The 25,831-nt window shown below is 38.1% G+C and overlaps 1 protein-coding gene across 1 annotated transcript in view; it reads right to left on the bottom strand.

Annotated features, from left to right (window-relative positions):
• Slc9a6 (solute carrier family 9 member A6) overlaps positions 1–23,446 on the bottom strand; it is a 56,841-nt gene extending 33,395 nt beyond the window's left edge. The window contains exons 1-6 of the mRNA XM_063246448.1: positions 23,087–23,446; positions 14,103–14,302; positions 12,033–12,110; positions 11,661–11,737; positions 11,168–11,280; positions 8,531–8,636 (exon numbers count right to left, since the gene is read on the bottom strand). Of these exons, the coding sequence (XP_063102518.1) occupies positions 8,531–8,636; positions 11,168–11,280; positions 11,661–11,737; positions 12,033–12,110; positions 14,103–14,302; positions 23,087–23,423 (911 nt within the window). The 5' untranslated portion in view covers positions 23,424–23,446. The remainder of the gene's footprint in view (positions 1–8,530; positions 8,637–11,167; positions 11,281–11,660; positions 11,738–12,032; positions 12,111–14,102; positions 14,303–23,086) is intronic.
• Between the last annotated feature and the right edge of the window lie 2,385 nt (positions 23,447–25,831).

Raw genomic sequence — 25,831 nt, 5'->3', positions numbered from 1 at the left:
TACCCACATAAAAGGCCAACTCATTATAAAAGAGATTTGAACATTTTATAACATTTAAATACACCAGTTGCCTAGAGAAAAAGAAAGGATACTATCACAACAATCTTCTTTTCTCCCTGGCAGCATTTTCCAAAATGCTGGCTGGAATAAAATATCTATGCTATTCTTCTCAAGGTTGCTTTCCCTGGATTAGTTTAAGCAAATTCTAGATTCACAATAATCATTATTTTACTCTTTATTCAATAAAATGTTTAAGGGTAGATGGAAAACATTATGAGTTGAAAACTGATAAGAAGTTTGTTTTGTTCTGATCTTGAGAAATCATTTTTATGATGTGGAAAAGATGAGCTCAGATTTCAGTCTAGGAGTTAGCATTTGCCTGAAACATTTTAAAAATTGAGAACTATTGTATTTTCCTCCAAAAATGTAAAAAAGACTTTTTGGAAGTAGTTTAGTAACATATAAAAAGAGCTGTAGTTATTATATAGTACTCCATATGTCTAGGACTGTAGTGCAAAGGAAATAGTTAAAAATATATAAAAACCAAAAATTCATTCTTAAATATTTTTAGCAATTTAAATGGCTAACAATGGGTAGAGTCAAATAAATCACGCTGTAACTATTTGGACCCTTTTGAAATCCTCAAAACTTTGGTTATGGTTGATTGAAGAAGCAGAAGTCATAACTGTGCATTCACTATGATTATAACTACATATGAAATATATATTCCTGTAACAAAAAATGGAGAAAGCAATATGGAAAGAAAATGAGACAGAGTGGTAGAATAATAGGGTGATTTTTTTCTCTAAACTATATATTGTATTCTCTAACATGTGTGAGGTCTTGGGTTCCATCACAAGCACCATAATACACACAAAAGGGAAGAACACAAAATGTTAGTCACAGGAGACTGGTGAGGTAAATTTGTAGTACATTCATACAGCAGGACAGTAGAGGCATTAATAATAGGGTACAGAGGGTGTTGTCCTATGCATTAAAAGCTTTACATGCTAGATGTCACTAGCAAACCACTCTCACTCATAACAACCAAAATATCAGTAGAAATGTCAAATATCCCCAAAGGAAAGGGTAAGAATGGTGAAACTGTCCCCATTAAGAATGACTGAACTATGCCACTACCAGTAGTAACTATTATCATTAACAATTTTGTTTTATTAAGTGAACACATTTATTTTTAAGTATATACTTCTGATAACTAATATTCATCCTTGTTTACTTACTTCTGCTTTTATAAAATGTTATTGACTACCCAAAACATATTTTAAAATAGTATGAATTTAATTTCTAGGCTAATTAAGGTGTATCATTCAGGGGAATATTATGGATCTTTAACTAGTGAGATGTATCATACTGCATCAATATATAAAAATTTACCTCACACAATATATGAAGTGATCAGATTCAAAGCAGTAACATTTTTTAAATGGCTGCTCATCTAATACATTCAAACAACAGAAACAGAGAAACAAAAACCATCTGCATGTTTATAGAGAACAATTCATAACAGCTAAATCTTGGAAGCTGCCTATATGGCCATAAACAGATGAATGGATAAAGAAAATGTGGCACATATACACAATGAAGTACTAATTAGCCATCAAGGATAAATTTGAGTCATTTGAGGGAAAATGAATGTACCATGAGACCATAATGTTAAGTGAAACAGAGGATAAATATGATATACATATATTCTCCACAATAAATGTATTTATTATGTATCACAAATAACTTTAATTTTAAAAAAAGAACAAAATACCAAAACTTATGTTCAGCATAAATTATAACATGAGCTTCTTTAACCTGTTGATTGCAAAACAGAATTCCTTAGAAAGGGGTGACCTCATCTTTGATTCAGGACTGCTTATGCATAGTATACAAAGTTGGTGTGTTAGTTACCTTTCTTGTTGCTGAGACAAAATACCGGACACCCAAAGTTAAAAGAGGAAAACAGTTTGTAGAGGTTTCAATCCATAATTGGCTGGCTCCAAGGCAGGGTGGCATGACACATAGGCATCACACAGGAAAACGGTTTGTAGTAAGGCAGAAGGTAGCAAAGCAACAAGGAATGAACACAGCTCTTTCTATCCCTTGTATCTTATTCAGGCTACCAGAATTAAAGTGGTGCCAAAACAATCAGTGATTGATCTGGTAATCCTACACCCTTAATCCTAGAACTCTCAATTTTAGCACTGCACCATGAATCAATCACACACTGTAGGTCCAGCAGCCTCTGAAAAAATCCCACCTAATGACTGCATGAGGCTTCGGGGGAACATCTAGACACAAGTCATGACATTCCACCCCATCCCCTCAAGGCTCATGCATATCCCTTTACGCAAAAAGTATTTAGCCCAAGAGTTGCCAAAGTCCTAATAGTTCTATCATTGCTTAAAAGTCCAAGTCCAAGGTTTCCTCTGAGATTTAAGGCAAACTCTTAGCTTTGAGACCCTATACAAATGAAAACACGTGCGTACACACACACACACACACACACACATACACACACACACACACTTCCAACATGCAACGAGGCAAGATAAACATTACCATTCCAAAAGGTACAAAGTGGGGAAATACAAAGGAATGGGCACAAAGATCAAAATCCAGCAGGACAAACATTAAGTGCTGTATTTCCATGTCTAGTATCCAAAGCAATCTGTGGCAAGTTGTGAACTCTAATGGGCTTAGGTGACTCTACCACTACACCACTGTTGATAGTCATAAGTCCCATGGCTTCTCTCTTGGGCCTACTCTGCTCTCTCCTTGCAGTTTTCCCCAGATGTGCCATATTCCTAGCTTCTCTAAATCTTTGGGGTCTTCACTGCACTTTTGACTTTGCACTCACAGCCTCACACAACATGCTCTCAGGGGCACACTGCCTGGCCTCCAAGGCCTTCTTCTGAAAACTGGGTGGAAACCTTCTTGACTCCACAACTCTTGGATTATGCATGCACCTAAAAACAGTGCCACATAGATAATGTCAAAGTCTGCTGCCAGCTGGAGCAGTACCCAGAGTTCCTTCACTCTTAGCTGTAGAGGATGAGTGCTTATGAACCCAGTCTTAAGGAACAACTTTCCTAGGCCACCACCATTCTGAAACATGGTGTTCAGGAGCACCCTGCTCAGAATTGTCTTTCATTTTTGCAACTTTGAGGCTGTAAAAGCTGGAATCCTGCTGTTTCATGTGATGTCCTCAGGCCATCTTTTCTATTCCTTCGCAACAATCAAGATCTCCTCTGCTCTATCTCTGTAGTTCACAACTTTACAGGAAACTTCCTTTCTTGCCAAACTCACAACATTTTAAATCATTCTCCTTTGCTCTTGACTCTAAACATAAATCTAACTAAAAGTCGCCAACAGTTGCCATGCCACCACCTCAACATTAGACTGTCTTCAAATTTCTTCTGCAAGATTAATTATTCCACTGGCCTTAATCTTAGTCTCATACAAAATCTCTGGGCATAAGAAAAATGCAGACAAACTTTCTACCAAGGCACAATGCACACTGTCTCAACTCTACCAACCAATGCAGTCCTATCCAGCAGAAATCTTCTGAGCCTAGTCTTCATCAGTAGAATTTGTATCAGCATCTGGGTTGTCTGAGCTCTAACCAGAATCTCCCGTCAAATACAGCCTCAAGAATTCCACCTTTACTTTTTCAACTAGCATTTAAAAAATCTTCCCTAATTCTTCCGCCTCTTACAAGTCAGTTCCAAAGGCTCCTAAACCACATAGTTAGGCACAGTCACAGCAATGCCCTCACTTGTCTGGTACCAGATTATGTCTTAGCTATCTTTGTCTCATTGAGACAAAATGCCCCAATACCCAAAGTTATAGGAAGAAAGGTTTATTTAGCTCACAATTTTGAGGTTTCAGTCCATAATTGGCTCAAAGGCAGGCATGGCAGATAGGCATGGCAGATGACATCATACAGGAGAAACTGTTCATGGTGGGCAGAAGGTACCAAAACAACAAGAGATGAACACAGCTCTTTCTAACCCTTGTATCTTATTCAGACTACCAAACCAATTAGGTGGTTCCAAGCCAGTCAGTGGGCTGATTTAGTAATCACCCACCCTTAATCCTAGCACTCTTAATTCTAGCACTGTACCATGAACCAGCCACACACTCTAGATTCAGTCACCTCTGAAAAAGCCCTACCTAAGGACTTCATGAGGCTTTGGTGGAACATCTAAATACAACACATAACAGTAGAAATCTTCAAACTAAGAGAATGCAACACAAGGCAGTTTATATCTAACATACTTGAAAATACATCAAAAGCAAACGAAAAATGATGATCTACACACCTCTCAGCACTACTGTTAGTAACCTCCCACAGCCAACAACACAACTGGGTTCCTTTCTTCTTGTGGACAGGAACTCATTTGGTCAACTCCACTAAGACACTTACATATCTAATAATTGCCCTATTAACGATACTCTTTAGATATGGTCCTCCACAAGAGTTCCACTATAGGATGCAACAAGTTAATTTATCTCCTATCAAGCCAAAATGGTACTAGCTATATACCATCCCTAGGAAAATTAAGGAAGAAATTACTCAAGTTGTTTTCTGTAAGCCTTCATTCTCTCACAGAACCCTGTTTCATAAAGGCTACAGTAATATGATGAAGCTGGCCCTTTGAGAGAAGTAATATAAGAAAGACTTTCTCTCAACACATTTATTCTTCAATATTGATATGTACCTGGATCAGTCAGGAGTTGCTAAAGTTCCTCTGTAGACAATTCCTCTGAGTGTTCCTCCAACAGTTCCTGAACCAGTTCCTCACCACTGTCTGCTATAGTGATAGTGTCATCAACCACAGAGACAACTGAAGGTTCAGGCTCCTCTATACAACCTTCAAAATCTCTCTCCTGCATAATTTTAGGTCATACTTTCTTCTAGGCAGATCTTGGTGTCCTTAGACAGACAATGGCCCAGGATTAACCCCACACAGGAAAGGATGTTGTAATGTGCTTTCCAAAACTCTTTAAAGATTAAATTTGTATCTGAGACAATATGGAAGCACTTCAGGAACAGTTCTTTGGTGTATAGCTTCTTAAAGTTAGCTATAACCTGTTGGGCGACAGGCTGCAATAGAAGAGTTGCATTAGGTGGGAGGAACTTGAGTAAGAGCCATGGGAATTCTTCAGCCAGTTATTCTTCCAGATCTGGTTGGTGAATAGGAGCATTTTCCATGATGAGGAAAGCCTTGAATGCTAAACTTTGTGCTTTAGATAGTTCTTTATAGACAGAAAGCCTCCCTGATACACTCAAGAAAAACTACTCTTCTTACCTAGTCTTTTATGTTAGATCTCCACATGACCCCTAGTCTCTTCTCCATAATTTATGTTTTCTGAACAGTCTAGGGGTCTTGGAGTGATAAACCAAGAGAGGCTTTATCTTGAGGTCACCACTCACATTGGCACATAGCAATAAAGTTAGCCTGTCATTCATAGGCTTGTGGCCTGGCATTTTCTTCTCTTCCTGGGTAATCTATATTCTCCTGGGCATTTTTCCCCTAAAAGATCAGTTGCATCACAGTTGGAAACTTGATGAAGTCAAAAGTCATTTCTGTGTTACTGTTTCAGCGTTGTATATGTAATTTTCAGCAGTCCTTTTTATCAGCATTGGTGGCTTCCTCATGCCTATTATACTACAAACCCCAGTTCTTGCTTTAAAATTGTGAAACCACCCCTTACTGGTACAAAATGTTTCACCGTTATCACTCGTTGATGGGGTATCCTTCTCAAGATCTGAGTTTATAGTACTAGTTTTTTCATAAATTACAGACTCAGGCAATAATCTGCCATCTGCATTTCATTTATCTACAGTAATAATAGCCTTTCTACCTAGTGAAACACTTTTGATGGTGACTTACTAATCTGAGTAACACGTTTAGCAACTCTAGCTTCTCAACACTAGCTGCCTTATAGTACAAATCTTTTCTCTGTAAGACTGTTAGGATGGTAGATTTTGACATGGTGTACATATTAGCAAGATCAGTCACATGAATGCCACTCTCATATTTCTCCACAATTGCTTCTCCTTTTCAATTGTGATTGTTTTCTTTACCTTTCTTTCCTTCTTTAGCTTCTTTTCTAGCTTTTTGGGGGATCATTTTGATTGCAGTAACCATGGCAATTATATAAAGCACTGACCAAAATTACATCCACAAATATGCACATCTGAGCTCAGCCTGACACTTATGTATGGTTATATATGCTTTTCTGGCATTGTGAGTTTTGTTTAAAACCAAACATGTGGCTGGTATTCAGACAGTAGCTCAAAACTTTGTCTGTAAGTTAAACCTAAAATTCTGGTCATAAGCCAAGTTGTTTGTCTGTGAAGCTAGTTATCCTTCAGGGTCCACTGTAGATTACTTTTATCCATGGAAAAGCTAACTAAGGCATAGTTGTATACCAGTTTACAACAGGACCAAAAGAAAAAGATTTTTCTGATTAATTCTTAATCTAGTAAGTCAATGATAAAAATCACTTCATTGTAAGATGATTAAATCGTAAACTGCCTACCACAGAGAAATGATTCTAAAATTAATTGCTTGTATCATACTCTTTTGTTTTACTTAGTAGTGCTGATGATCTCACATGTACCTATGGATTGTAAACTTCAATAATCGTTGTAACTTCATTTTTTTCTCACACATAAATTAAAACTACAATATTCATTTCTTTATTTCTTCTTTGATACACAATGTTTATTGCATTTCATTTCTTAAATTTAGTTTATAGATAGCTGCAAAAAAGTTCTAGTGATAAATAGAGAAAAAGAGTAATATTAATGTAAATTGCATTCACAAAAATGAATTTGACCTTTTTATAATATGATACATAACATCTAAGGGATTTATATTATAGCTCAGAAAGGATAACTTACCACTTTGCAATAAGGCCACAAGGACAATCAGGCTATGTAAACCAGTCAGTGCTTTACTATTGTTTTTTAGGTAACAAAATGTAATAAACAATAAAATAAAGAGAAAATGGAAAGAGCACTTCTCTTTCACAGAAAGTTCTGGTGTGAAGTAAAAGTCAACTGTCAGTAGGGCTAGATATTTGCTTAGTAAGAGTAAGTAGGTAAAATCGAGATCCTCAGTAGTTCAAATCCATTCTTCTACCTGTAAACATCTTGTAGAAATATATAATTTCTGTATTTAGATAAAAGATTACTTACTCAGTAACTGTCTTCAATAAAGACACTGCTAAACAAAATTTCTGAAATGATTACGTTAAAAAGGAAAAACACAAATGAAAACTATAGTGAGATACTTCTCAATTATCAAAGTGGCAAAAATATAAAAATTTAATAAATATTCTGTTGGTGAAGCTATGAAGAAATAGATCTTCCCATAATTCAGTGGTTAAAGTGTAAAGTGGTACAATCCCGGGCAATTTAGCAGCATTTGACACAATTACAAATGTGTTTACATTAAACCACCCAGAACATCTGAGAATTTAGTCTACCATATACCTATGCATTACAAAATTAAGAAAGTTTAAGGTTAATCAGCATAGCTTCATTTGAGATAACAAAGGATTGAAACTCCTTTAAGAGTCTAGTATAAGAGACAAAGCAAATCTCTAGAACAGTTTATACATAGAATATTACATATTAGGTAGTACAGAATACTATACACTTTTGATGTGAAATATTACCAGAATATATTTATACTGTCATACATATATATTTTAAGTTATTTTCAAAATAAGAAATGAAGGGCTACAGATGTAGCTTAGTGGTACAACACTTGCCTAGCATGTGTGTAACGCTCTGAGTTTAATCCTCAGCACCACAAAACAAAATAAAAAAAGAGGCAATTAAGAGTATTTATTCATATTTGTACTTTCAGCTTAATAAACACTAAGATACATAAGAAACTAATAAAATGGTTTGTTCTACTGAGCTGGAGATATAGATGAGGATGAGATTAAGAAAGAATTTTAATTTTTTAATATTTTAGGTTTTTGAGACAGCCTCCCACTATGTAATTCAGGTTGGCCTTTCATTTATAGTGATCCTCCTGCCTCAGTCTCTTAAGTGTTAAGATTATAGACATGTACCACCACACCTGGTAAAAAAGTAATTTTTATGCATAAATGTTTTTATATAGTTTTAATTTTGGAACCATGTGAAAATATTACCTGCTCAAAAATTAATCTATTAAAGTGGTCATGTTATGTTAAGAGATTATGCAATTGTATAATCAGTACAATCACCATTATGTAAAGACATCACACAAAAAAAGAGTAAAAGGAAATGCTCTAGAATGTTTTACAGTAGTTATTTTTGGGTGATTAGATTCAGATTATTTTCCCCTCCTCTGAATTTTCCAAGTTATTCATAAAATACATATTTCTGCAAAAAAATGTTTAAGTCTTCCAAAATGTTTCTCTGCATAATGCATTTTATTCAACCAGTAACTTTCAGTTCCTAGTACCCTTGCTTGTACCATTCATAATATTTTTTTTAAAAAAAACCACTTACGAGGACAGCACTATGGCAACAGCATCATTGAGGACACTTTCACCAAAAAGAAGTGCGTAGAGTTCAACATCGACTTGAAGCTCATGGAATATGGCAAGAACAGTCACTAGCAAGTACAAAGAGTCAGAGAATGATTAGACATTACAAATATAACGTATTTCCTTCAAAAATTGATTCTTACTTAGAAATTTATTCCTACAGCTTTAATATTCTTTCACCATATTAAAGGTTCAGTGATTTTATGTCAATATTTTCCCCTAATTATATAATACAATATATCCTTTCTCTCTCTTAAAAACAGTTGAAAATAACCTCATTTTCTGCATTTCTGTTCCACAAAGAATACATTCAGAATTCTTACAGATCAGCTAATCCTTAGTCATTAATGAAGAATAATATGAAAAGCATCCTCTACTTCAGCCAGTTGTGGTGGCTCACACCTGTAATCCCAGCACTCAAGAGGTTGAGGTAAGAGGACCACCTGGAATTCAAGACCAGGCTGGGCTACATAGTGAGTTCAAGGCCAGTCTGGACTATTAAAAAAGACCCTGTCTCAAAATAAAAGCATCTTCTACTTCAAACTTCCTCCTTAGAGCCTTACAATTCATTTATATTTGACTTGCAAACACACCAGTTTAGCAAACACAGTAGGAAAATCAAAATACAGGTTTTGTTTTGGAGTTAGATTCAAAATTATGACCAGAATTACAGCTGCCATATTTAACTGAAAAATCTAACTACTAGGATATTATAGCTTGAGAAGGAAAAAAATAAATGCTTCTTCTAAAGAAGCAGTTATATTGGAATTCTTAAAAAATCAGATAAAATTGAGAAACTACATTATAACTTTAATTGCTAGGTCACATACAGCTCATCCATTAAATAAAATCAAGCAAACATAAAAGACTAATATAAGCAGAGATGGGAGAGCCTTTCAAATGCCAACCATGAAAACAGGAAACTTGAATTTTAAGATATAATTTCTGCTGCAAAACATTGCAGCTGGAATACACTGATATCAAAGCTTACCTAGAAAAAGTGAACAGTGAAGCAATGCTGCAGAATTCTGAAAAGAAAACCTATAGCTCACACTCCTAGAAAGTTAACTCCAAAATAACGGAATTAGAGCAAGTACCTACGTAATTTAGAAAAACTGTATTGTTCAAGTTGATAGAAGCAAAAGATTTTTGCTTGAGCTGTTCAGATAATACTCCTAAGACAAAACCAGATTACTCACACTGAGAAATTGAGCTAGTTTCTTGTGAGAGGACGCAAAAACCAGAGATCACTGGCTGTTTACACAAACCACTCTCCTACCTTTATACTGATAATAGGAGCAGCACTAAGGGGAAAGCTTTTATGGTCTTTAAGAAAGCAATTTGCTTTTGAGTTCTAAAAATGTTAAACTATACAAATGGCTAAGTAATCTTTGCAAATCATCTCTGATACAGTCCAGAATTTATTCTCCCCTTCCCATAATACCACATGTTATCAGAGTTAACACTGCAGAATTCAGAGATAATCTTAAGATCCTATCTTTAACTCTGCTGGATGACAATTAAAGAAGATGATTAACTTACAAGGTCAAAAGGTAAAACAGTACAAACTTCCACCAAAGTCCTAATTCACAGTAAAAAAAAAAAAAAAAAAAAAAAAACTTGTATCTTTAGTTCAAACTTAGATCTGGGGTTTTGGGGGTGTAGATCAGTGGGTGCGAGCTTGCCTAGAATAAGCAAGGCCCTGGATCTGACCCTAGGCAACAAACAAGTGAATATAAAACAAAGAAACAAACAAACAAAAAATGCCCTTCAATCTCTGTCCCTACCCTGAACTCTTCATCCTACATTTTACCCAAATGCCTAATTTAAATGTAGCTATTAAGTTTACCAATATTATATTAGAAAAACTAAAAACTTACTCAGTACAACTAAATTTATTCTGTAACACAACTTATGGAGACATGACACTAAAATTTCAGGGAAGCAAACTGTGCTAATATCAAACCAATTTCATTATCACAAGGCCAATTTATCAAAAATAATTACTCAATGTGTACTAAAGACTATTTATGACCCAAAATCATGCCTGTCTTGATATAGTTGCCTTTAAGTCATTTAAAAGCTTTTTTTGTACTGTTAAATGCAAATAGCTGAATATAAACAAAAGATTTTTAGAGAACTGGTTTTCTACAAGTTTAAAAGTGTATAATTAAGACCTTTTTAAACAAATCTGCAACCTGCCTTATCTTCTCCTATGTCTAAATTTCTGAATAAAATGTTTTGTAGATCTCATACAGACAGCATGAATTTATGGACCAGTAAGAGCCAACTGTAATAAAAAGTAAAAGAAAAACATAAATGTATGCTTAACACCTTCACAATAGGGCTGTAATTCATATGTCTCACTGCCAGGAGGCTTAAACCACCAGCCGTACATGCATGACTGTACCACCTGTACCAAGAGTAATTCAAGCCAACAGGAACATTTTAAGCCAAAAGGAATAATGAACAGTTTTTCCTCCATAATTAGAAAGTATAGTGCTAAGAAAATACCTATTTATGAATTCTATACCTCAGAGAAACATGTACATATGCTTTTACTGGAAAAGTATTCCAGCTCCACTTTTGTAAAACATACCTGGGTCCGTCGCTGATACAATGGCACCAAATAGCAGGCAATCTGTAAAGTAAAAATCTCCTGCGAGCTGCCCAGTTACTTTCATCAGCGTTACACAGCCATACATGATTGACCTGTTCAATAGACATATTATTACTTTAGAAAAATATCAACTGGTAAAGGAGTTAAAATAAGGTAAGAATAAGAAGATGGATCTAGGGTTGTGGGTGTAGGTCAGCATATAACTAGGCCTGGGTTCCATCCTCAGCACTTCCCCATACCCTCCAAAAGATGGATCTACTATCGTACTCTGTGGTTAATTCCAAATTTAACTCATAGCATTTAAATACGGTTAGTATCTTAGCCTTAAGGACAATTCAAACAACATATTACCTATGTAAATGCATTTATACTGCAAAAGTCTATAGACACATTCAGGAATATAATAATATTTTATGAAAGTAAAAATCTATCACCTTAGAATTATAATTTGAAGGCTACTTCAAATGCTTACCCAATAACAAAACAAGAAATTGCTGTTCCAAGAAAAGCATATGCTAGGATAGACCCAAGGTTCCGGAAGAAATGTCTCTGACAAGACAAAAGAAAAGTTACACTGTTACAGAATACTTACCAAATATTTGACCAAGAAAAAGCTTTCTATTCTAGTGTACTATGCCAATGTACTTAACATATTATTTACTACTAAAAGAAATCCGTAAGAGAAAGTATTCTTATACACATCAAAATTTCAGCATCCAAAAAAATTAGGAGAGAAGAAATGAGACACTGGAAAGAAATGATTTTCTTTTTAGTATTAAATATATAAAAATCCATGTGAAATTTAAGGCTATTTAAAATATGTAAAATGCAAAAAAAACCTTACCCTTTTCAGACTATACCCTGCATAAAATATGATAGGAGGAAGTAGTATGTTGAAAAATACTTCTGGATCAAAAGTAACCTGTTAAAATAAAGAGTTCTTTAGATTAATTCCCTTAGAAGAACTTATGCTACATTATCAAATTAACAAAAACAAAAAAAGATTATATGTTGAGGTAGCTGATAGCAAGAACTTTACTATGGCAACTTAAAAAATCTTTCATATAAAGGGATCTAATACTTCTCCACCTTAGGCATATAATAAATTTTGTGTTTCTTCCTGGAAAAGATTTCCTAAAGGATAGATTTTGCTCTGCTCAATCATGTGCCAAAGAGTTGGTTAATTGGTTAATTAGATTCATTTCCGTGAAATGTGTATTAAAATAAAAATTACATTAAAAATCTTTAAAACAGGAGAAAATATGAACATGTTTTGGATTTAAGCAAAAGAGACCCAAGCTGGGCAGGGTAATCCCCACCTGTCATCCCAGCACTCCTGCAGGCCGAGGCAGGAAGATTCCAAGTGCAAGCCCAGCTAGTGACTCAGCAAGATCCTAACTCAAAATAAAAAATAAATTTTAAAAAAGGGCTGGGTAAGTAGCACAGCACAAAGACCTTGAGTTCAATCACCAGACGGGGGCGGGGGAGGGAGAGGAGGGGAAAAGGACAGGCTGGTCAGGACAGGACCAGACAGGAAAGACAAAAGGGAAGAGATCCAAAACTGGTAGCACGGACCTTAGGGGTGTGCTACGATTGTTGCCAAGAGGAAATTTGGCAACAATCATGGATGACCTGTTACACAGATGAAATCTCTAAAGCTATCCTATTACATAAAAACAATCAGTACAACTCTGACTTCTGCAGCTCCCTCACTTTAAAACCTATTGGCTTTAACTACACAGACGCCCCCTTCTGTTCACAAGGCTACAGTAGAATTTGATATGCACCCAAAGCAGCCAGTGAGATGCACACAGGCTGAAACTTGGTTTGGCTACAACTTTTAAGTAACTGGAATTTTCCATGGGTGATGAGAACTCACTAAAAAGTAAATTAAGTTCATAGGAAATTTTGAAAACATAAAAGGTGATCAGGAATATAATCAAATAGCTATAAAGTCGAGTCTTCCCAATGTAGAAAACAGGAGAAGTACTGCAGATGCAAAGGCCAAGGGTGGGTAAATACTAAGTGACATGCACAGTGGCACTCAGAAGCTTCATGAGAGAAACACTGAGCAAGACAGGAATGTCTGGGAGCCAGCATGTCTGCAAGCCACCCTCCTACATAAAGCCTTGCGTACAGCATGGTACAACAACTGAGGTTCAGACAAAGACCCCTGAAGCTGTGCTAGATTATGAATCAAAGAAAAGTTAAATTGTGCTCTGCATAAAACACAATCAAGGCAAGAAAGTACTCAAAGAAATATTAATGGACTATTTTATTTTAGATAATGTCAAATAAACCCAATGGATTGAAAAGTTCTAAAACTGTAAGGACTATGAGTATTGAAAAAAAATGCTTATAATTTCTGTTTTACTCAATCTTGGTCATTATTATAATTACAGACAACAAAATAGAAACAAAAAAGGGTTATAACACTGCCTCAACTGGAAAATACAATTCCTAGAAATACCTATTTCCTTACATTATCACAGTTATTAAGTGAGGTTTAACTCCATTTTAAAAGACAAACCTTGTGAAATGGAAAGAAATTGTTCAAAAGGAAAAAGGAACTAAGATAGGCCAAAGGGGAAAGGACAGTAAGGCAAAAGGAAAAAAATGCAAGTCAGTCATACTATTAGTGTCTATTAGTTTATTAAAAAGGAGGGTTTGTGCTAATATCAATTGGACAAATTTTTATGTCCATATCTTGTACCCTGAGCAACTACTTTGAAAATGACAGCATGTAATGTATTAACTATTATTATTCTATTATTTTGTTATAAAATATTATTTTATTTTTTCCATAAAATATAAACCATTTTAAATATTAAAAACTCACTATTTTTCTTCAAAATCACTTTGCTGCCAGTTACACAGTTAAGAAAACAAAGATCTCCTTTAACTAAAAACTTACCTTTCTAAGCATTTCATTATCTTGGACATTATTGAGTTCATGTGAGCTAATCTCTCCTTTCAGCGTATACTCATAAAATTTTCCACTAACGTTTACCAACAGAGTAGTTGGACTTGACTGCACTTCGCAGCTCAGGGTCACATTATTTACATCACTTGGAACATGAATGCCATACCGAAGCACAAGGCCCACCAAAAGACCTGGAAATAAAACAACAATGTAAGCATTTCTGACAGACAGAGATCCCATATTTATACTCCACAAATACCTCTGGAATGTCATCAGAAATGCTCCAGTGGTACTCAAATGAATAGGTTCAAAATAAATTTTTAGACCAAATACAGTTACCATTTTAAAAAGTACTAGCCATCAATGTATGAGACTTAAGTGCATATTCGTTCCAGGTTTATTCCCAAAGCACATGTCTGACCAAAGAATATACATTTAACAAATTGGAAAGTTGATATATTATTTGTAGATTGACTGAATTTTTCTACCTCTAAAAGGTCAGATTTAAATTTTAAAATATCTACTTCAAAATTAAAGCATGGAATAGAAGTCCTGAATATGATGGTATGAAATCAACTTATTTCTAGCTTCTATAAAACTATATTGATCAGCTGTTTAATAACAGCTTTATTAAAATATAACTCACATACTACAGTAGTTCGTTGGCTCATGAACGCTTTTGTCTGCAAACAATTTGTTTTGCAAACAGGAGAGGCTGGCAAAAGTTTGTCTTCGTTTGCAAACTCGGCATAGGATGACAAACATGACATGGCCATCTTTCCTACAGAAACACAAACGTGGCCATCTTTTCCAAAATTGTAGAACAAATTAAGCTTGTGAACTAAGTTATCACTGTATAAAAGTTTATCCTATTATGTTATACAATTCAGTGGTCTTTAATATACTCACCAAGTTGTGTATCAATCATCATGACTTCTAGAACACTTCTATGACTCCAAAAATGAATTAGAACACTTCCTCATTCCCAAGTTCCCAGCTCCTGGCAAAAGTTAACCTACTTTCTTTCTTATGGCTTTGCCTATTCTGGATATTGCATGTAAATGGTCTTTTGTGTCTGGCTTCTTTCACTTAATGCAATGTTTTTAAAATCTATCTATGTTGTGCTATTCATCTGAACTTCATTCATTTTTATGACCAAATAATATACCTTTGTATGGATGCAAACTGAACTGCAAAATGAACCCAACTCTCCAGAAGTTTATTAACACGATGCACTCACTACTGGCTACATTTTTAACTTCACGTGATTTCTCAATCTGACTCATCAGCCATTCCTCATAAAATGTGAATGGAAGCCAGGCAATGATAGCACATTCCTATAATCCCAACACACTGGGAGGCTAAGGCAGGAGGATTGCAATCTTAAGTACAGACTAGGCAACTTAGTAAGACCCTGTTTTTAAGAAGGTGAGGAATGCAGTTCACTATAAAGGCCCTGGGTTCAATCCCTAGTATTAATGAAAAAAAAAAAAAAAAAAAGATGTGAATGTGCTACGCAGGAGCACTGGGTTTAGAGATGAAAACAAAGACCCTCCCCTTTGAGGTCAGTCCAGTTAGCAAAAGCCAACTGAACATTCTTAATAAAAGTAATACAAGGTGTTATAAAAACCAGGAGACACCTAAACAGGTTGAGGGAGGGGGGCATTTGGGAAGTCTTTTCAGAGGTAGCATCTGAATAGGTAACAAAATAGAAGAAAAAGTATACTCCAAATAGGTAAATGGTAGTATACACGCAGTTAAGAAAGAAGGAACAAACACTGCCCATTTAGGGAATCAGAGATACTTCATTAGGGCTGATTTATGAGGTAACAAGAGGGAAGGCTTGAAAGATCTGTAGGAGCTAAATGTAAAATAAGACTATTGTGAATGTTGGGAATGGGACTTTGCAGTTCATTCTCAAAGCAAAACAAAGTCATATAGGGTTCTAAGAAGAGGCTCGACATCAGATGTCTATTTTAGAAACACAGGTCCAAAAGGCCAACTAGATGGTCACTGCAGTCACTCAGGCAATAAGTGCTTCAGTCCTAATCTACAAGAGTACTAATTGGAAGAGAGGAGTTTTAGAAGGTACTACACTTTAGAAAGCCTGGTGACTGAGGACAGACTGAGGGAAAGGAAGATAAAACACTAAAGCTAAGAGTAGCCTTTACGGCCTGGTAACCAGGTAGATAAGTTGGCCTAAGCAGGTAGGTGGGAGAGAAGAGCCATTCAACGGAGGAGGAGCAGGCGGAAGAGAATTACAGGGAGAAAGGCTAAGTTCAGTCTTGGATGGACTGAGTTTGACGTGTCTGTGACAAATGCACACTTGAGTATGTGGAATCTAGAGGTGGGAGTGTCTCAGATGCAGATATACACTTGCCAATCGTAAATTAATGGTATTCAAGTGTAGATGAGATCACTGGGAGCGAATCAAACAGGAAGAAGACTACAGATAGGCACTGGGTTTCAGCCATTAATAGTCAACACTGAGGAGCTGGTAGAGGAACTGATGAATGAATCTAAGGAGAAGCCACAAGAACAAGAGCGAGCAATAGGGGGTGGCTACGAATTCAGGAAGAAAGGAAAATTCACTGTTGAGAAAGTGATATAAACTAGAAGAATGTTGCAACAAAGCCTAAGTAAGGCAGGCATGAGATGTATGCATCGGATCTAGGAACAAGGAGGGCAAGAGTGACCTTACTTAAAGGCAGCTTCAGTGGAGTGGGGGCAGGTTAGAAGCCAGACCAGAGTGGAAAGAAATGAAGCAGAAACAAGTGGACAAAAAAAGCAATAGCTGGCTAGGAAAGAGGGTAGTGGGGATGAAGGATCCTTCTGGTCCACATAAGACCCACACATTTTTCAAAGTAAGTAGCAGCCATGAATTGCTGAACAGTACAATGATGTCAATTTTAAAAACAGTTTAGTCAAAGTTCACATATAAAATACAGGAGTCATTTTTCAAAACACTATAGCTTCACCCTCAAAATTTAAAATGTTATTGCTGGGTATCAACTGTGCTTGACAGACATAAACTTAGGAGGAAAAAAAGGCTAAGGATCCATGTAGTCATTCTACAGACATGACATAGAAACAGTTCTTTTCTCTATCACCCCACAAATATTCCTAATTAAAAGACTCAGTAGAAGTTATTCCCTTATATTCAAATGTAAAACTCACAGATTAGCTGCTCCAAATACTAATAACAGCATCATGAATTCTTCCCACAGCCTGAAATCCAACTATACAAGGAACAGCATCCACTAGGCTTCTGCATGGGTTATGCAGAAACCTATGCTGAAACCTCACTGGAAGCCCCAGAAGGGCTCAGCAGATTGCAAGCACACATTTTGGCAGATAAAGCAATAGTATGGAGAACAATTACTTAGGGTGAAAAAATCAAGATCCTTTTATTATGGTATCAGCATCTGAAAAATCAGAATTTCTATGAAAAAAAGTTACCAGATCAAGTTACTATGGATTCTTTAAAAGGTCAAATCCCAACCATGAAGATAAAGCAATTTTCAGTAAAGAAAAAGGACACAAAGAGAGTGCTTTGTTAGAAAAATAAAGCTGCCAGGCGTGGTGGCTCATGCCTGTAATGCCAGCATTCAGGAGGCTGAGGTGGGAGGATCTTTGCAAGTTCAAGACCAGCCTGGGCTACAAAGTGAGCTCAAGGCCAGCCTGAACTGCATAGGGAGACCCTGTCTCAAAAAAAAAAAAAAAAAAAGAAGAAAGCAGAAACTTCTAGCCGCCTACATACACAGACACAGAAAATACTGACACTATGAATTTTAAAATTACCACTACCAGACAACAAAGAAGACAACCACAAAGAGGTATATTTCACAAAACAGAGAAGTCTACCTTGCCTACACACTCATGACCCACTTGTGCTGAAAATTCTCCCAGTGAGTGATAAGGAACACAGTATTACCCAAAGCCCCACCTTTGTACAGTTCTCCCAGTTAGCAGAAACTGGTTTCCCCCATGAATTTCATCCCATTCTTCTTTCCTATCACACCTGAAGCCTCTGACACCCAAAAATGTGGAAGGAACATCACCAAGAAAACATCCAGAGGTTAAGAAGCTTTGGTGCATGTGTATAAATAAAACAGTCATTACTTGCTTGAACTGTTAAGATTCTCCACTAAAAACTAATTCAATTTCTTTTTTTTTAATCGGTACTGGGGATTGAACTCATGACCATGCGCTTGCAAGGCAGGTGCTTATGCCGCTGAGCTAAATCCCCAGCCCAACTAATTCAATTTCAAGATAGCCAAGAAACCCAAGGCTTTCGAAGATCCCTGTTAGTTTGATACATTTATTTATTTCACTGTCTCTGAGCACACTGCCAACAGCGACTCCTCCAAACTTTAACCTCCTTGTCAAGTCTTCAGCCCCACTGCCTACTTTTCTAAGCTGAGGGCCATCCCACACAGGCTGCCTCTCTTCCAAGGCTTCCTGTCTCACTATAAAATTTCATTTCTCTTTAACTCCCTCAGAAAAGATAAACCTAATTTCCAATTGGACCCTTCATACCTAGGATTTCAAACCATTTCTCATTCTGTTTCTGAAAAGAAAAAAGAAACACACTTACTTGGCTGTAATCTCCAAAGATATATAAATTCCTCCAGCATTGTTTCCCCTTCTTTAGAATGGGGATAAATGACTTACCCAAAATTATTTGTCATCAAGTGACAAAGCCACAACTGAAATCTAGATTTCCTAATGCTAATCATCTCCTCACCCTCAGATCAATAGGAACTATCACTCTGGTGATTCCCAGGAAAACCAGAATGGTGGCGATCTCCATTTCCTCACAGCCTTCCTTTACAATCACCCTTCAAAAGCCTCACAGCTTTAAGTATTATCTTCTATATTTGATATCATAAAATAGAGTATAGTATAATGCAGAAAAAAAGCATAGGTTTAAAAGTCAGATAGATAGGGGCTGGAGATTTAGCTCAGCGGCATAAGTGCCTGCCTTGCAAGCAGGCAGTCGTGAGTTCGATCCCTGGTACCAATAAAAATGAAAAAGACAAACAAAAAGTCAGATAGATAAATAAATCCTGGCTCCATCAAGTTCTAGTCTAGATAACCCCCTAATGGAACCTCAGTCTCCTAGTACGTAGTATGCTACTCCACATAGTCTTTACAGTTAAGTTTTATCTTGTCAACGAGAAGCAATGTGGGTTAGGGGCTTAGAGAATGGAGCTTCTGAACCATACTTACTTGGCTATGCACAAGTTATGTGAGTTTAGCCAGGTCATTTAACTCCTGTGAGCTCCAATTTCCTCATCCAAAAAATGTGAAAGGAAATAGTGTGCATTTCACAGTTATTCTGAACTTTAAATAAAATACTTATAAAGTACCTAGCACAATGTCTAACACATCATAAAGCTCACTAAGCTATCTATTAAGTCACAGGACTGCAAGCGCTCTGTGGGGCAGGGACTACAGCTCATACCTGTATTTCCCTTCATGTCCCAAACATCATAGACCTTTAAGAAATGCTTATTGCTGAATCACATTGGTTAAGCCTAGGGGCCCTGGATTCCCTAAGCTTAAGGCAAAGCAAATATTTTTCTACCGATTGCTTTTTATACTATCTGTAAACACCACAAGTAAGTGAGTGATCACTTTTCAGATTTACTTAACTAACTCAACAATTTTTACTAACAGTGACTCATTTTTAAGCTTCTTAAGAAAGCTAGCCCACTGAATGAACCATGTGGGTGGTTTGAGATTATGTTTAGTAATTGGAACAATTAGTCTATATTACAATCTAGAAACTGACCACATTAGTGATTTAAAAAGTTTACCCTGGCTTCCCAAAAAGATAAAGAGACATTTATTTTCAATACCATTTTTCTAAGAGTTAAGTAGCTAACCCAACACCACAGGAATCAGATCACCAGTAGGCTGAATCATCGAGGTGTAGGCATTCTCTTTTCACTGAGAAGTCACAATGAAAAACAAAGGTCTTAATATAGTAGCATATTACCTATGACAGTAGAAGATTCATTAAGGAAAGGTAAAAGACAGCAACTAGGAGGAGAAAACTTCAATGTCCGTGGTACTGAAAATACTTTGGCCTTCATAGTTGCAAACTGGGCTTGGGAGTTAACTGAGAGACTGTTCAGTCCACAGTCCCCACTGTGCATGCTGAGAATATGCACCGATAAGGCAATGCCAGCTCAATATTGGATTGACTGCCAGCATAGCTCTTATTTTTTCTACTCAAGGCACTCTTGCTTTTCCTTTACAGAACGCTAACACTAAGATCTTCCACCACTTAAGGAAATGCAATTAGAAATTCTATTTTTGTCGGGTGTGGTGGCACACACCTGTAATCCCAGAACTGGGGTAGCTGAGGAGGGAGGATCACTGAGCATTCTGGGCTAGACTGAGTTACACAGTGAGTTCAAGGCTATCCTGACCTGCAAAGCAAGACTGTCTCAAGGAAAAAAAATAAGAAATCTTATTTTTCTACTTTAGATCTCCAGTTAGATAAAGTTAATGATATTGGCCACTGAACAGCAAATAATTTCAGGCTAACTCAAAGTCCCTATTTGATTTTTTAAAAATACTACCTTAGCCGGGCGTGGTGGCTCATGCCTGTAATCCCAGCACTCAGGAGGCTGAGGTGGGAGGATCTTTGCAAGTTCAAGACCAGCCTGGGCTACAAAGTGCGCTCAAGGCCAGCCTGAACTCATAGCGAGATCCCATCTCAAAAAAGAAAAAACATAAAAAAAATAAAAGAAATATTACCTTAGTCTCTCAATTTATTTATAATATTATTAAAAAAACTTAGACCAACCTGAGAAAATGCAGTTTTAGCTGAAATAATAATAATAATAATAATAATAATAATAATAACATAGTTACCATTTATTGAGCATTTATTTCAGGGGCAAGTGCCAAGCTAAAACATTTCTTCCACACAGTGATCCTTCCACCATTACCCCAAATATATAGATGAAGGTAAGATGAGGAGGGGAGGATCTTGCCTAAAATCATAGATTGATACCAGCACAGTGGGACACGGTCCAACTCCAAAGGCAGGAGTTTGCAACTGTAGTCCTCTGTTTTTGTACGACTCTAGAGTAATGACTTTGATGTAAAGGTTTGTTGAAAGAAAATAACAACAAAGAATAAAATACAGTGCAAATATGGAGAACTATGTGACCTGTAAAGTCAATAATCTTTACTACAGGCCCTTTCTTGAAAAATTTTCTGACCTCTAGTCAAAGCCTTGCACCTTTAAGTATCACAGCATACTCTCTCTTCTCTGTCTCTGTCTCTCTCTGTAGCACTAATATCTGTGATCCCTTCCTTATTTCAGCATTTAACCAAAGCTAAAATGTCATTTTCCCCTTTACTACTTCCCTATATAAGTTCCTTGCAGGAAAAGGTCTTATATTAATGCTTACTACACTGATCAGTAAATGTTTGTCGAGGAAGTGAATGAATCACTCTGTCACACAGAGAAAAGATACAAAACTGTTTGATTAATTGGCCAATCTACCCTAAAAGGCCTCCAAACGAAATACAAAAATTATGCCATAAAAGAACCACAAGTATGTGTAAAAACTAGGAATCCTAGTGAGCAGGGAGATTTTACAGACGAGCTTAGAATTTTATTACCTTAAAAATGAGAAATCAGCCTGTGCGCACCCTTTCCCTGAGGCACATGACCGCTGTACCTTTCCTCAGTACCCTTGAGATTCATGCATATTCTAGAAGTCTGGATTTACTGGAAAGGGGGTGGGATGGGGAGTTGCGTGAAGAAAAGTCTTTACCTGCCAAAGATTCATCTACCTATCTGCAAGTCTCAGAATCAAACCTCAACAAGCTCTACTGTTTAAGACTGTTGTAAATGAAGATTATCTTCACACATGTACTGCACCGACAGGATTGTTTTTTCCGCCCTGCCCTCATCTCTTCAGGCACACTCATAGTTTAAGATAGTCAGTAATACGTATATGTATCCCCCCCAGGCCCAAACAATCGTGGCTTAAAATGCTTCTGAGCCTGTGGTATGATCTACCTCTTGTGCCTCTTCACCAAAAATTCAAATAAATAACTTCAAAAAAGCCTACTGAGACTCAAGAACTGAAACTACTTACTCAATTGGTCAATAACCTCATGCCAACAGCAATACACCCATACTGCATATGCATGATGCTTGATAATTACTGCTGGGTTAACCTGTCCTGATCATCGTAGATATAGTACAACACATCGATAAAGAATCATAACTTCCTCACTTCTTTAATCCTGAATGGGCAAGGGTCACCCGTAAGTATCCACATCGGACATTCCAAGCACAGTACAGAAAATCAGGGCGTCATTGAAAATGCTCCAAACCTATGTCACGTTCAGGTTTTGATTCTGCTTGGAATCCACGGGGGTAAGGTTTTCATTTTCAACCTCCACAGGACCGGGCATAGTAAGAGCTGGGTAATGAGTAAAGGTCAACTTTGGTTCCTAAAGAATGCCAAAAGCTGGGCAGCAGAGCTGCTACTGCAGCTTCAGTGAACCTCAAACAAACTGACACCCCAGAGAAATAGCTGGCAATGGTGTCGTCCCCTCCCCCAGCGTAGTTCGAGACACCGCACCCACTCCCTTCCCATCTTCTACCGGGTCCAGGTCTCCGACTACATAGGCAGAGGAGGGGGAGCCGGGTGGAGAGAGAAAGGGGGTGGGGTCGGAGTCCAAAAAAAAGGTGTGTGGAGAGGCCGAGAAAACGGGGGGAGAGGGGGCGACGAGGACTAAAGGAGATGAGGTAAAGAAAAGGGGGCGTAGCAGAAATAAAGGGGAGATGAGGCAGAGACTGCGCGGGGGTGAAGGTGGTAAGGCGAGGCAAATTAGGACAGCTGAATGTGGGCCAAACAGCTGGGAGAGGAGGCGAGGTAGCCGGCGGGCAGAGAAAGGGACAGCGCCAAGGGGCGGCCAGGGGGTGAGGCACTTGCCATAAATCATAGCCAGGCCGGTTTCGTGCAGGAAGCGGGCCCGCCGGTGCTTGAAGAGCCAGATTGTGAGGATGGTGAGGGTGAGCAGCAGGATGAAGATGAGCAGATTGGCGCTGTCCTGCCGGTGGCTCGCCTCCGCTTGCTTCTCAGACACGATCTCCTCGTCCATGGCTCTCGTCTCTCCCTCAGCGCCGTCCAAAGCCCCGGCCCAGCCAAAGACGCCCACTGCGAGAAGCAACCAGAGGGGCCGCATGAGCGGCCGGGCTCGGGGCCCGACGCCGAGGCCGACGCCGACACCGCGTCGAAAGGGCTCCTGTCGCGAGCAGCGCCGAGGCATGGCTTCCCCCGCCCCCTGCCCCTCAGCTCACCGGCAGCCGCCCGCGGTCGGACCACTCCCCGAGGGCTCACGGGAAGAGGCGGGGCTACAGGGGAGCCGTCGGAGCGCGCCCCGCCGCCGCCGCCACCCCTCTTAAAGGGGCCGTAGCCTCCTCGGCTTGCTGGCGGGGACTGTGCTCTTCTGTCAGCGCACAGGCACCCTGGGGCGCGGCCAGTGAGGAAAAAGCCTTCGAATCCAGCCCACTGCCCCCTGCGAAGGAAACATTGGTTCGGTGTAACGAAGCAGAGGCATGTTACACTGTCTACTTGATCCTATTTTTAGAGCTCTCAGGTGGAATGGATTCTTTCATAACCCCTTCTCAATATCGTCCCCCAGTGTCTCCTAACAGGCTAAGAAGTTGTCCCCTTGGGAGTGGCCTCAATTTCCATCTCTAATTTAAACCGGATTCCCCTTGTTCTATCCTCATTGGAAAACACAGACACACACACACACACACACACACACACACACACACACACTTTAGTGGTTCATAAAAGAAACGACTCAAAAGTCCCGGATCGTGCATGTGTCTGTATATTCGGTTTTCTTTTCATGTGCACACTCGACATGTGTCATCTGTCACATCAGGACCCTGTGCAGAGAAACTCATTAATCTCTCAAAGAAAGTTCAGTCCTCCTCTTTCCCAAAGAAGAAATCTTTGACGATGCGATGCGAAGACTTTCTCTCTCGTCCTTACTTTTTACTGCTATGTTAAAGCAAATGTCCCCAACTCTGGAGTGACTTTTGACCCCTATCTCTCATCTTTCTTTTTCCAAGAATATTTTCTCTGTTCTCGGCCTCTCAGTCAATTTATACATCAAAATTTTCATAACTCTACCCTCCATACTTGAACTTTGTGTTAGAGAACAATAAATTCCTATTTTTCCCCATACTTCTCAGATCACGCCTTCATTTGTGTGGCCTTTTTGTTTTCTCTAAACTTTCATTTCAAAATGAATGAACTACAAATCTCAAGCCCGGGCTTGCCATCCTCCCTTCAAGCCTCAATCTGTTGGGGATTGAGCAACTACAAATTCATGGAAATAAGCGCATTCTTTTCTTTCTAACAATGTGTATGGCATCCTTTCTCAAATTCTTCATAGCACCTTTGTTACTACTAATGAGGAAAGGAGACAAAAATCATAATTTTAAAATTGTACATCTAAGAAAACTGCAACTTCTGTCTGCAAAATTATCCAAGGTTATTCATATCTGTATTCCACAAGCTTGCTTTTTTTTCTAGGGCCATCACACCCAAATTCCTGAAAGATAGTATAAGCTTAGTTGATAAGGTAAAAGGTAAGAATCTGACCTTAAGATGAAACTGATTCAAAGAGTGTTTTTTAGACAAAACATCTTAGTCACCCTTTTTTAAGGATACCTTGAGGAGCACACATACACACACAGAGATTCCCAATCCTAGACTACAGTACAGCTTTCTTTGAAGGGCCCACACTCTTCTGAGTGTGTACTTCTTTAATTCTGCCTAATAAAACCTTTCTAAGCCTCTCACTGACATGTCCTGAAGTTCTTTTTCTGTGAAAAGAGTCAAGAAGCTACTTGGCAGGCTGAGCTGAGTTCTGTATTTCCTCTTTAGGAGGACCTCCTCAGACCCCATCCACGGACATTACTAATCAAATTCCTATCATTCTGTCTAGAACTCATGGTTCTCAAAGGGGACCATATAACCTTCCTTGTCAAAACAACACTCAGGTAGTGTGGTGAGCTGACTCCTGCTAATCAGCTCTTTAAGCCAAAGATGTTTTTTAAAACAAGACAAAACAGAAAAAGACTCTGAATAGTGTCCTGTTGCAAATTCTGTCCCTGTCAGGTCAGGAACTGTTCCAGACCAGAGACAGAGACTGTGTGCCCATTCTCCCCTGTTAGTACTTGAGACTGTGTGTCCTCCTAGGAAACCTCACAGCTGCCTGTCCTTGTATCCTGATTCCAGTTTAACCACGCTGTCCTGTTCACATAGGGATGGGCTTAGAAAAGAAAAGAAACTCAGGTGAGATGCCTTCCTAGGCTTCTCATTACCCTCTCCACAGACATATTTTGGTGCCTTGGAAGATATAGTGAAAGAGCCTAACATGCTTCTCAGGTCTAAGAACTCAACCCAAAGCTACTTTCTTTAAGTGTTTGGAACTTGGAGGAAACAAACTCAGAGATTCACTTCTCTGACTACAGTTAGCAATGTCTTCCAATCTTAGACTCCTCCTCTTTTATATCTTCTTTCTCAGCCCAACACTTCTTGAGATAAGTCTTGCTCTCACCCCCATTTTCTTCTCTCACTGCCTGCCCCATGGCCAGTCTGGTCACTGAACTCTCTGGAATATCCTCTTGTGAACAAACTGCTTCTCAGCTGCTG

Source organism: Cavia porcellus, unplaced genomic scaffold, assembly GCF_034190915.1.
Source record: "Cavia porcellus strain 051 isolate PalLab524CR breed Dunkin Hartley unplaced genomic scaffold, mCavPor4.1 scaffold_3, whole genome shotgun sequence".
NCBI lineage: Eukaryota > Metazoa > Chordata > Mammalia > Rodentia > Caviidae > Cavia > Cavia porcellus.
This window is presented reverse-complemented; position numbering and strand designations above follow the sequence as displayed.